We start from the raw sequence: 14128 nt of genomic DNA on the forward strand, positions 1-14128 counted from the left end.
GGTAATGTAATAACTGTAACCCACACTAACACAGGAAGTATTATGACACTTGAAAGTGTTCTCTCTACCACTCTTGTCACCAGCCTCCATTGTCAGTGCGGGGAACCTGTTAACATGTTAACCTCTACACTCTGATGAATTCCAACACTTTCTTGGTCTCTGCCGAAAATCCCACCTGGTGAGGTACCTGCAGGGGAGCTACTCCCACTCACTCCTTGGTGGGGCTTTTAGCTCTCCATACTCACTGGCCTGAACTGTCTCACATTACTAAGTGTGCTATACCACACCTATTCTATGCTAGCTAACCCTTTCCATATTGACTCAGATGCTGGTTGTTATCCTACTTCACAGATTTGTGGTAGCTGTTCCTCCCATGCTCGCCTGGAATTGTGTGGTGTTTCCATTTATACCCCTCTAGCCACACCCTTCTAGAGCTTGGTAGGAATTCCTTTTTTCTCTCTAGCTAGAGAGGGCTGGCCAGAAACAAACTACAACTAACACTTACTCAACACTGTCATCTAGTTGCCAAACCTAAAATCACCGCAAAATAATTTTGGTGAACCCCATTCACGCCTTACAGACAGAGCAGATTTTAGAGCAAAATACATATTTTAGTGGTTCCACACTGATATCTGCTCTGTTTGTGCAATGGTGGGCTAATCCCACACCAGTTAGTTTAAACACATTAAGGTAGTGGAAGGAAGTAGGTCATCTTTTCTCTGCTGGTGTACATACATCAAAGGAGAAACTAACTTGTGTGCTGTCATGTCTCCAGCATAAGCTTCATTTTTTTTGTGGTGAACTCCCTCTGCTTGCCATTTAGGTCATCTGTATGAAACCATTTTTAGAATCATATTTGACCCATTTGCACCACCATACCTCTCGAGCAGTGATCCCCAACCAGTGTCTTGTGAGCAATACCTTTGATGTTGTTCCCAGTGGCCTCAAATAGATGCCTCATTTTTGCATTTCTGGCTTAAAAGTAAGTTTTGGAAGCACAGAGACAGAATTTTACTCAAAGCAGGCTACCAAATAGCCAATCACAGTACTTATTCAGCATGGAACGTATGTGGAGGAAATCCCGTACGCAAGCAGACTTTATCCATTTTAAATTCCTATTGGCCTGCCTCAATCCTGCCTTGTCGAAGACTAAACAAGAATACTACAATACCCTTATTAACAATAATAAATCCAACCCGCAACACCTGTTTTTTATATTCAATACCCTTCTGCGTCCCTCACAGACTCCATTACCTAACTTTATGCATTCTCCCCAGGACTTTGCTGATTTCTTCATGAACAAAGCGGAATCCATCCGCAATCAGATTCCCACCTCCCAGCTGACCTCTTGTCAGCTCCGCTCACCACTTGCTCTCTTGAGCCTTCCTCTCTGCTTAAACACTGTGCTGCTGAACTAACTCCACTTCTTACTCACATCTTCAACTCTTCGCTGGACTTCTTCATTCAAACAGGCCTGTGTCAAGCCTGTCCTTAAAGGAGAAGGAAAGGCTAGTAAAGAGTTAATCCCAAGCTGCAGGCATACCTTCTGTTGTCTCAATAGTGCCCTTAAGTCTTCCCATACTTCACCCGTTCAGAAGATCAGAAGCCAAACAGAGAAAAAAAACGCTGAGCTGGGTAGAGAAGATTCCCATAATGCCTCGCTTTTTCCAAGACTTGAGGACTCGTTTCTATAGGCAGTGCATGGGCAGAGAGCAGAAGCGTTCCGGTTGCCATGGCGACACAGCGTTGCCGAGTTCTCTCACAAGCAGGAGGGGGAAGGGGGGGGGCTGGCTGGTGCTGCGAGGGAGATTGTTTGTGGCAGGAGCGGGGGTTTGTGGAGCTTGGAGGGGTTTGTGGCAGGAGCGGGGAGGAGCGGGGGGTTTGTGGAGCTGCAGAAACTTTGTAACAGGAGCAGGGAGCTGGCTTGTGCTTTTCAGCTCATACAGACACGCTGGATAAGATGGCGGCGCCGTTCACTGAAACAAGCATGTAAGTTCTAGTATGTGTATCTCTGTAAATCTTTCATTAGGCAAGCCAGGAATATAGCGATTTTACACAGCAATAGTAGTACTTTTTAATAGTGTGCTTAATAGATTTTGCCTTTCCTTCTCCTTTAAAAAGGCCACGCTGGACCCATCTTGTCTCTCTAACTACCGTCCTGTCTCCCTTCTACCGCTTGCATCCAAAATCTTAGAGAGTATTGTCTTCTCCCGTATTACTAACTTTCTTAATGCCCATAATAATTTATTGGGCCCGCTGCAATCTGGTTTTTGGCCTCCACACTCTACTGAGATGGCGCTGTGCAGAGTTACAAATGATCTTCAGGTTGCCAAAGGTCACTTTTCTATACTAATCCTCCTTGATCTATCGGCTGCGTTTGATACAGTCAACCACTCCCTCCTGATGCAAATTCTGCATTCGACTGGTATCCATAGTCAGGATGCATCCTGGATTACATCTCCTATGCTAATAAAAACTAATTTCCAGTTCCTCTTAATGTGGGGGTACCCCAAGGCTCTGTACTTGGGCCGTTGTTGTTCTCCCTCTACACACTGGGGCTCATTTATCAATGCATCGCAGCACACAAACCGGCGCAATTATGATTATGCGCCATTTTGTGTGCACACGCAAATGCATATGCGTTACATTGCATTGGTTCATCTATTTTTCCGCCAGTTCTTTTTATGCGCATGTCGCAAATACTGGGCAATAATGTCGCAAGCAACAACGTGTTTTTTGGGGGTGTGGCTAGGGGCGTGTTTTAAGTGCCTGATTTTTGCATGAGTGCGCCCTTTGCGCCTATATATGTGCTATTTGCGCGTATATATGGGCAGATTTGTGCAGGCATGGCTGCATTGAAATCTTTACGCCTGTTCATTTGTGGCGTAGTTCTGACTGCGTGTTCTTCACCATTTGCGCTAGTATATTTGCAGATTTGCGCTACAATAAACTAATTTAGGTATGTCATTAATAAAACCATGTTAATGTTTCTCAAATTTATGATATGTTAATTAGCATTATTATAAAAATGTAATTGTTAATTTGTTTACAATGTTTTAATAACATTTACCCTTTTTTAACTATGTTCTTATCTATAAAGGCAGTTTCCCTTTAATGTGATGGAGCCTTTCAAATCTTTTTTCCATTTAAACACCACCTGACTAGGTTGTTAAGTTAGGAAGCATGTAGTTGGTACGGGTTTATTAGAGCATTAGCTTGCACCATCTATGCACATAATTTATGACAAGTTTTGCATCATGATAAGTTTTGCGTCATGATATGTGCAGTTTTGCATCATCATATGTGCATGTTTGTATGACGCAGCAGTTTGCGTCAAAACTAGCGCATGAAACTTTAAGCGCTATACTGTTTGCGCTATACTGTTAAATATGCTTATGCGCAGAGCAAAAGTTTTGCGTCTGCGACTATTACAGGGCTGCGATGCGTTGGTAAATGAGCCCCATTTGGGAGATCTTATTCTTTAATTCGCCTTTAAATATAATCTGTATGCTGATGATATCCAAATTTATTTTTCGACCCCTTCATTAACAGTTGAAACTGAGACTCAAATCTATAACTGCCTCCTCCAATTGGATGCAAACTGAACCTAACAAAAACTGAACTAATGATCTTTCTGCCTGGTCCTACCCCCCTCCTTTACTATCTCTATTGATGGAACCCTCATCAACCCTGTCGATTCTTTGCAACTGAAAAGTCTTCAGGTCTCACCACCGGCACGGACCCTGCTTACGCATGCACAGTTGGTGGTAGCAGGAAATCTGCTTTAACTGCGCACGTACAAGCAGGGTCCATGTTGCGGAAAAATTATAAATAGCATGCAAAGACAATGTTATGACAGATGTAAAAAAGGATTAATTTCTGGTGTCAGTATTTCTTTAAGGTAAAGCCACTAATATTAATGTTGTTCCAAATGTAGGATGCCAGTGGTTTTAGGGCTTAAATAAATAGAATTGGAGAAATTGGGATTCCTTGCCCAGTGCCTAGTGAAAAGGGGGAAGGAATCTGAGAAGTAAGGACCCCATTGTACAAAAGTGGTGGGGGAGTTATAGAGGGCTTTGATTACATGGCAACAAAAGTGGAAAAAGGGGGAGTTATAGAGGGCTTTGATTACATGGCAACATTAATGTTTAAAACCCCATTTTTTTTAGAATACAATTAAAGGTTTTATTAAATTCCTCAAGGACTTTAAAGGGGTTTCCCTATGTCATCTGCTTGGGACGTTCTGATTTTTTGGGGGGTGGTCGGCTTGGGAATCATTGGCCATTTTAGCCAAGCAGCCAGCATCGTTCAAGGTTTATTGCATACTATTTCTGGGACCTCTGCTGGATGGTAAAGGTCATTTTGGAAAAGAGATCCAGGTCCAGTTCATTTCTAAGGGACAATAATTGATTCCTCAAAGAATATGGGGAGGCTATTCTATTTTGGTTTTCTAGGGAGTCCAACTTAGCTTGCAGTTCCAGTGCACTGAGCAGATTGTTAATAGAGTTTACAGGAGTTACATTGTTTATAGGATACTGCAGCTATTATTTGACCTCTTGTGACACAAAACTCATTTTTTTAAAGTAGGTAGTTAAGGAGGGCCTCCTGTATCTGGGGCATCTTCAGGAATGTATAACGACTGTCTCTAAGCTAAGGTCTGTTGGTCTTAGTGAAGTTGTTTGCACGTGGATAGGAAACTGGCTACAGGATCAGGTACAGAGGGTGGTTAATTGAACATTCCCTACTTGGAGTAGGGTTCTTTGTGGGGTCCCTCAGTGTTCTGTACTGGGTCCACTTTTGTTTAACCTGTTCCTTAATGACTTACGGGAGGCTATTATAAGTAATGTATCAGCATTTGCAGATGACACAAAACTTTGCAGGATCTTGACAAACTAGCAATCAAGGCAACAAAGTGGATTTAATGTGGATAAATGTAAGGTGATGCACCTGGGATGTAAAAATATGCAAGCCACTTGGAAAATCCACAATGGGAAAGGACCTTGGAGTCCTTGTAGATACTAAACTTGGCTGTAGCAAGGAATGCCAGTCAGTAGCTACAAGGGCAAACAAGGTTTTGAGCTGTATTAAAAGGGGCATAGATTCGTTGGAGGAGGTGGTTATTCTTTCACTTTACAAAGAGCACCTGTAAGGCCCCATCTAGAATATACCGTGCAGTTATGCTCTGTAGTGCTTAAACAGGATATTATTCAGTTAGGGTACCGAGAAGGGCAACTAAGCTGGTAAAGTCTTAGTTATAAAGAAAGACTGGTCAAGTTAGGGTTTTTTACACTGGAAAAGAGGCGCTTAAAGGAAAATATACCCCCAGAATGAATACCTCGCCAACAGATAGTTTATATTATTATTAAGTTACCTATAAAAGAATCTCACCAAACTGGAATATATGTATCAGTAAATATTGCCCTTTTACATCCTTTACCTTGATCCACCATTTAGTAATGGGATGTGAGTTCACATGACCAGAAATAATTCAGCTTTAGCTATAACAGGAAGAAGTGTGAAAGCATGTATGTGTGCCTTGGCTTATTTGTGTGCACTGTGAATCCTATGATTACGGGAGGCGGCCCTTAATTCTTAAAACTGCAATTTTCCTTTTAGGCAACAGCACATACTACTAAAAAAGTAAATTATTATGAAAATGGTTTATTTATATGAACCAGGTTTTGCATATGAGCTTGTTTGTGCAATATATTTGTATAAAGACATTGTTTCGGGTACAGTTTTCCTTTAAGGCGGGATATTATAACTATGTATAAATATATAAGGGGATCATATAATAATCTCTTTAATGCTTTATTTACCAGTAGGCCCTTTCAACTGACACAAGGGCACTTATTCTGATTAGAAGAAAGGAGTCTCCGTCTAAATATTCAGAGATTTTTTTACTGTGAGAGCTGTGAAGTTGTAGAATTCTCTCCCTGAATACTGGCTGGCTGATACATTAGTTAGCTTCAAGAAGGGGTTGGATGGCTTTTTAGCAAGTGAGGAAATACAGGGCTATGTAAGATATCTCTTAGTACAAGCTGATTCAGGGACTGGTCCGATTGTGCCTCTGCTTCAGATGGGGTTTTTTGCCTTCCTCTGGATCAGCTAGCAGTTAGGCAGGTTATTTATAGGCATTAAGGTTGAACTTCATGGTCATGTGCCTTTTTTCAGCCTAATTGACTTTGTATCATTGATCCTTGACGTTGGGGCATGTGGTTTGTTGTAATCTTGTTGGGTTAAAGATAAAGGAGAGCGATCAGAGAGTTGTATGGATTTTAGAAGCTAAGGCCTTTAGCATTAAGTAGAAGGAAAGGTTAAAAATAAGTAAGCTTTATCAGAAAGGTCTATGTAAATACAGCAATGACACTCACAGAGTCCTCTGTGAAAAGAAACACTGCATTCTCTTGCCTCTATTGTGTACTCATGGGCTACAGTATCAGGTTTCCTTCCCTCAGCTCAAACCTCCAGAGCACGGGCATAAGCCTGCGCAGCTTGCTTCTCTCCTCCTCCCCCTCCCCTCCTTGCTGTAATCTGAGATGAGAGTTACCAGGAAGCATTGAGAGACAAGACAAAAAGGCACTATTATGACTAATCTATTGGCAATAAACTGCCTCACTAGCTTTCCTTCTCTTTTTAATGTTTGTGGAATCCAGATATGATCAGTTCTGGAATAAGTAGTATGGGGGTTTGAATAAAAAGTGTAATCTTCTACTCAAGGGTGCAGCTCCCTCTAAACATAGAGTAATTGAAGTGAGGCAAAAGCTTTCTTAAGTTTTTGGAGGCATTTGCATGAATGGGGATGTGAGTCTGTAGGACTAGATCTGTTCTTCCCAAAGATCAAAGCAGATGTTTTAGTCTCCTGCCATTAGTAAAATGCCCTTCTTGTGTTTGTATATTAGGGACAATAAGTTAATCAAAATTTCTATTTGCCCTGTATTCGGGCAGTAACATTTAACTAAGGTAACAGCCTGGTCTTGTAGTTCCCCTGTTAAAATTAAATATCAACCTTCTGGACCTTTAACTTCCTCTTGGGTTGTAAAAGGAAGGCCTTTACATAAACAAATTCCTTTTATTACACAGCACTCGCTGTATGTACGTACGTACGTACGTACGTACGTACGTACGTACGTATGGACAGACATACGTAGAGAGAAACTTGAGATTGCAATTAATAGAGAAATGTGATTCCTGCAACACAATGACCTTGGTTAGAATGGAGGCGAAAGTATTTGAATGCTATTGTCCTTTTGTTGTGGAAAATGAAGCCCTGAACATTATGTAAAATAGCTTATAAAGGCTTATCTAGTATAAATAAATTTAAAGCAACTGGACTTGTTTGGTAATCATTGAAGACGTTTCACTACTCATCCGAGCAGCTTCTTCAGTTCAACTGACTGGTATGGGAAATCCTCAGCATATATACTCTTCCACTAATCCAATCACAATGGCACTATGTAACTCTTCAGAACAACGGGTGCACGTGCGCATGCGTGGAAGGCCACACTTGCATACGGAGCAGTGGGGAGTAGCCCCCATTGCACTGTATGGAAGCAAAATTTTAAGATTTTTGGCCTCTCCACAAATCCATGCATGACCATAGCCCATATCAAAGATAAGGTGTCTAAACTATAAGATTCGCCGGTTCGGCAAGGCACAGCCTTTTAAGTGTGTCTATGGGCTCTCCAACCATCTCTAGTGAATATTGTCTGCACTAAGGAAAAGCTACGAGAGGGAAGGACCATTGCTATTTAACATTGTTGGACCATTGCTATTTAACATTGTTAGTATAGCTAAAGCCAGGTTGAAGGTACGTCAGTAAGCAATGGTTCTGGGTGAAAGATCAGCATATATTTGGATAGGGGGACCTTCATACACCAGAATGCTTACTTATAATTACCTCCTTTGCTTGAAAATAATGGAACTTTACTATGATGTCTTGGGCCTATCCTATCAGGTGGCAGGTGAGGTGGTAGATGGGTCAGTAGAGAACCAATATTCTTCTCCAGATTCTTGTATTATTCGGGGAGGCCCTGTATGCATATATTATCTCTCCTGGACCAGTTCTCTTGGTCCTCTAATTTTTCTTGGAGATCCTCTATGTGCTGTCTCATGTTATTTAGTTCTGATTCATTTTTTGTTCTAGCAGGTCAGGTCCAACTCACGTATTTCCTTGGTAAACGTCTTGGTTTATTTTAAGTGAGGTCGACTCCAGTTCAGAGCGTAACATTTGTTTGAACAGAACTTGGGGATCTTACTACTTAGAATGTTATTGTTGTATAAATGGTTCTTCCAGCTCATCTTATTAAGTGGTATTGTCTACTGGTGTCTGATGATGTAGGCTCAACAATCTCTAGGGTTTGTGAAGATATTCCTCAATTTGTTTACCCCATATAAACTGCTTTGGGAGAAGAGTTTGTGGACCACATGACTTGCCTCATGACTTGCTGTTGATAAAAAATGTGAGGAGTCACTGCTGTATAGGTTCTTGAAGGCCCTCTGCTCTGCACCTCCAAGTCCAAAAGTCAAAAGGCTTGTTAGCTTGTAGTAGATGTAACAAATAGGTCTCTATGTATAAGAGAAACGGCACAATCCTGCCACAGTTCACAGACATAAAGAAGACCTGGGTGCCCATAAGCTTGACTCCTCTGGAATAAAATTTGTGGAGATCAGTTATGCATTAAAGGAGAAGGAAAAGCCAAGTAAAGAGTTCATCTAAAGCTGCAGGCATACCTTCAGTTATCTCAATAGTGCCCTTAAGTCTCCCCATATTTCACCTGTTCAGAAGATCAGAAGCCAAACAGGAAGAAAAAAATGCTGAGCTGTGTAAAGGAAGTTCCCATAATACCTCGTACTGCACAGACACCCAGACCAAGTGAACATGCTCAGTTAGTTAGACTATGGGGCTGATTTACTAAGACACGAATTCGAATCCGAATTGGAAAAATTCCGATTGGAAAACGAACATTTTGCGACTTTTTCGTATTTTTTGCGATTTTTTTCGGCGCCTTTACGACTTTTCGGAAATTATCGCGACTTTTTCGTTACCAATACGATTTGCGCGAAAAAATGCGAGTTTTTCGTAGCCATTACGACTTGCGCGAAAAAACGCGAGTTTTTCGTAGCCATTCCGAAAGTTGCGCAAAATCTGGTGATTTTTTCATAGCGTTAAAACTTGCGCGAAAAGTCTCGCCTTTTTTCGTAGCATTAAAACTTAAAAGGCGCAACGTTTCACGCAAGTTTTAACTCTACGAAAAAATCGCGACTTTTCGCACAAGTTTTAACGCTACGAAAAAATCGCCAGATTTTGCGCAACTTTCGGAATGGCTACGAAAAACTCGCGTTTTTTCGCGCAAAACGTATTGGTAACAAAAAAGACGCGTTAATTTCCGAAAAAATCGCAAAATACCGATCATTACGAAAAAAACGCAATCGGACGCATTTGGCCCGTTCGTGTGTTCATGCTCAATGCTCAAGCATTCTTGAGGGAGGGGGGAGCAGGAGAGAGCAGAGATCTGGCACATGAATTACAGACACAAGAAATCTTTTTTCAGAGAAGTCAGTGCAGAGTTTCTGTGAGTGCTTATGGCTGTATTTACATAGACCTTTCTGATAAAGCTTACTTAGTTTTTACCTTTCTTTCTCCTTTAATTGCCAACATTGGAATGTTGGTGGCAATGGAGAACTGCTGCCCAACAGAAAGGAATAGGAGTGGGTATCAAACTGCAGCTGCCTCAGAAATGTAATTTGTAGTGTTTAGGTATGTGTACAGTACCTCCAGTTTATATGATGCAATGTGGAAATAAGAACGTGGAAAAGAAAATAGCATGTAGGACTCAGAACCTAGGCCCTGGCACTTCACTCGGGTGATCCAGACCGTAGCAGCCCTCCCGCCAGTGCATCAAGCCAGGAAACTTCGTCAACTGATCTCCCAAACCAAAATCCACTGGACTCAGATATTTATAAACCAGCCAGATTACTATGGAGCGGAGCTTCAGAATGGTGTGGCCATCTTGCTTGGTGCATGCTAGCGTGCTAGCGAATGGCTTCTAATTCTTTGACCTTTTCTATGTGAAAAAAAGATCCTTTTTTTCTGTCTGTAATGTTCTGTAATGTAATGAGCAATTATAACTCCTTGCAAGCACATTTTCTCCTGGCAAAAGAACCCTGACCTCCCTAACAGTTTAATAACTCCATTTCTTTTACCAGTTTACGAAGAAGTCAAAAGGGTTGAGGAGACCACCTCATACGTATGCAAATAAGTCAAAAGGGATTCTGGGAACAAATTTCTTAAGGCTCTTAGAAAAATCCCATTTACCAGTTTAGTTGCACGTTTCTGCCCTCTTTACAGCTGATGAATAGTACCACTACAAAAAAGCCTCTATATCTTTATCCTAATGCTTATTTAGCGGCATTTCATATGCAAATAAATGTATCTCTATCTCATCATACCAAAACAAATGGTGGTTAGAATTTATTTTAAACCTTATTCTCTTCATGAACACAACTGTATCCTAAAGACATAACTATCGTAAATGTTCTGAAATGTTCTAAGTGTTACCTTTTGGAAGCAGAACTATTTCACTGTTTCTGGTCTTTCCCATGCATCAAAACCCTTTTAGTTTTAATAACCAGTGGCTACTATGGGGCTGCTGCCGCCCTCTCTCTCTTGCTCCTCGCTTTAGCATCGGAGCAAGTCCAAAGGGGTCCGCATTACAACCATTTCAACCATTTCTTTGACCTTTTCTATGTGAAAAAAAGATCCTTTTTTTCTGTCTGTAATGTTCTGTAATGTAATGAGCAATTATAACTCCTTGCGAGCACATTTTCTCCTGGCAAAAGAACCCTGACCTCCCTAACAGTTTCATAACCTGCCTAACTGCTAGTTGATCCAGAGGATCTATGTTTAAAACTTAACTATTTAGTGTATATTTTACATGGAACAAATGTATCTTTTCAAGCACATATATAAAATTCATCTCTCTTATTACTTATATTTAAAACGGAACTATTTAGTGTATTTTACATGGAATGAATTGTTACAAAATAATAACACACAAAATGCTTCTTGTGTATTGGAAAAACTAGTGATTCTTTAGATAAATATAAGTAACAAAGCAAAAAAATCAGAGCACTTGCAAAATGCCCCACTTTTAGTTCCTCTTTGTTGTCATCTATTTTCATAACTCACTATTTTTGCCTTATTATTACTTTTATGGCAGTGGTGTGCTGTACTTAGTTTATTTTAAACTCTACCAATTTCTGTTTTACTGAATATTTTTAGCTGTATTGTATATGCCTGTTCATTGTTAATGCCTGAACCATCAGGCTGTAAATGTTATGCCTGCAAAGAATGGGAAAAAAACTTTTGAATATAACTTGTATTGGTGCTCTTGAAAAGCAGTGCTTGTGTGAAACTGCATTTATGTTGTGGGCAGTAGGCCAGAATCTATCAATCTGCCACTTATTGTACATATATTATACACATAAAACATATAATAAACCAAGGAAACTTCTATTTATAGTTTACATTATGTATATATTTTTAATGTATATATTTGTTACTGTATTTGTTATTTACTAAGCGAAAGGGATTATCAATGTCAAGAAAAAATGTTTTCTGATTATCAAATTCTGTTTCTCTGGAGAAAATTAAGTTGACAAAACATGTAAATATACACAAATGAATTTGTATTTACTCTTCAAAAACAAGAGTGAAAAATAAATGCAGTAAAAATTGATAATAAACCAGATGAAAGTACTAAGTATGTTTGTTATTTTTATGTAAGCTCTTCACAGAGTTACTGTAACTATTAGCCTCTGCTTAAATAAGAAGAAAATGTTAAAAGACATGAGTTACTCGAACTTTTAAACATACCTCAGCAACATAGCTTATGGCGTCCTTCATATTTAATTCATGGAAAACATTAAGAATCCGATCTTGTGTTTTCTGGGCAGATTTTCTCATAAAAATTTTACTGAGATATTTTGAGTCAAAGCTTGATATCCTGAAAAAAATGTTTAAAATTATATAAAGTATTAATTGTAAAATACAGTGCATGTATAATCCCTGTTCATATAAAAGACTTTCATGTTACTTAGAGACAATTCACCGGAATAATAATCTACAGCATCCAAATAAAATGTTATTTAACTAGTCCTGTGACATTTTATATTAGTGCTGACTGGTGTTAATAAAATTCAATTGAAAATAGCTAATTTTCGAACGTAACTATACCACAGTTACTAATGGCAACCAATCAGAAATTTGGTTAGATCAGTCTACCACAAGTTAGAAAATAAAACTGCGCTGGTATATTTAGCACCTATGTTATTTTAATTGTAAAACTGTAATAATTATCACAATTAGCCCTTTAATGTCCATTTATATCTTTTTTAAAACCTAAAAAACTGCCACAACAGGTTAGAGCTTACTTTTCTCCCCATCAAGGTGCTGATAAACATCCAACTGCAGGCACTATCTTGGAGCAGCACACAAACACGGAAGGAAATGCTGCGATGCCTGCAACAGAGCCCATGCAAATGACAGCTGATGAACTCAAAAGAAAATGCTACAAACCGACATAAGACAACTTTCAGAAGATATATGGAACAAACTGCAAAAACTCACAACGATCTGGTGTATACGCAAAATAAAATGGAAAAGGAGCTAGAACGGTTAAGAAACAAACTGGCCAACCTGGAAGACAGGTGCAACAACCTGAAGCTAAGTGGCATACCAGAATCAGTACAAACAACGGATCTGGAAAACTACCTAGTAGAACTACTATAGGTAATTATGCCTAATGCGCCAAAAATTGAACTGACTATCGATAGGATCCATAGGGTCCCCAAGCCTAGGACAGCGCCAGAGTCTGACCCTAGAGACATAATTACAAAGCTCCTACAAGCAGCCCGCCAAAAACAAATTTGGCCCCCGAAATTCAAAGATATACAGATATACACTGACCTGTCACAGGCTACCCTAGCCAAATGTAGAATGTATGCAGAAATAACAAAAGTATTAAGAAACAAAGCCATCCAGCGTTGGAATTTATCACAATCACAGCACTTACCTCTTCAAGGAAATCTTCCCCGCAAAAAAAAAAAAAGAGACTGGCAAACAGTGTAACACCAAAAAGCCCAAACTACCTATACATTGCAGAGGTCTCTCAAAATTTACCAATAGGCTCAACCAATTCGGAACCACTTAAAAAAACTGAATTCAACCCCACAAAAAATAAACTTAGCACTAAATGAAGCCTATAAAGCTAAAGCAGAAATATTATATTATCAAGAAACGCATTTTAAGAGGTCCAACCGGCCCTCATTTTGCAAAAGAAGATACCCACGCAATTGTCATGCTTACTCCAAAACTGAATACAAAGGGGTGTCGATACTGATCAGTACAAATGTAGGCTTTCAATTGCATCATCTGTTTGCGGACCCCATTTTTAATGTTAATTTGCTCGCTATAAAATCAACTATATACATTACTCAATCTCTATGCTCCCACCACAGGGCAACTGCACTTTCTCACTGAACAATTTCAAATAATTCATTGCATTTTTTTTTTTTTAATTGTAAATACTTGTACCTTTATTGCTCACTTTTATTATATTTAATATGTAATATGTCTATGTAAAGTTGGGAGGAACACGGGTCAAAAAAATTTCATTACAGTAATGATGCTTCATTGTAATTTGTATATGACAATAAAACTTGAAACTTGAAACTTCTCTCTAGAACTTTAGCCCGACTAATGCTACATTAACAAGGCAGACGCATTGTGAGACTTAAATAGTACACTAGACCCAATTATGGATTTTCAAAGACAATTGAAGCAAACTATAGATAAAAGTCATCTTATAGCAGCAAAGAAATTACTAGACATACATGACTACACATACTACTCACCTCGTCACCACACATACACTAGAATAGACCTTATTCTAACAGACCCTCAAACAACAACCGCAGTTTCAAGAGCTTGGATTAGTATACAGCCTTGGTCAGATCATGCACCCTTAGGAATAGACTTAGACAAATCGCAAAACAAAAAGTCCTTAACCCTCTGGAGATTGAATTATACCCTATTAACACAAATATCAACTCAAAATGAAATTAA

The 14128-nt window shown here is 39.4% G+C and overlaps 1 protein-coding gene across 1 annotated transcript in view; it reads right to left on the reverse strand.

Moving 5' to 3' along the window:
* slc9a3 (solute carrier family 9 member A3) overlaps positions 1-14128 on the reverse strand; it is a 250521-nt gene that overhangs the window by 48596 nt on the left and 187797 nt on the right. Inside the window, exon 10 of the mRNA XM_031903807.1 lies at positions 11879-12008. Coding sequence (XP_031759667.1) covers positions 11879-12008 — 130 coding nt within the window. The remainder of the gene's footprint in view (positions 1-11878; positions 12009-14128) is intronic.

This window comes from Xenopus tropicalis, chromosome 6 (assembly GCF_000004195.4).
Source record: "Xenopus tropicalis strain Nigerian chromosome 6, UCB_Xtro_10.0, whole genome shotgun sequence".
In the NCBI taxonomy this organism is placed as follows: Eukaryota; Metazoa; Chordata; class Amphibia; order Anura; family Pipidae; genus Xenopus; species Xenopus tropicalis.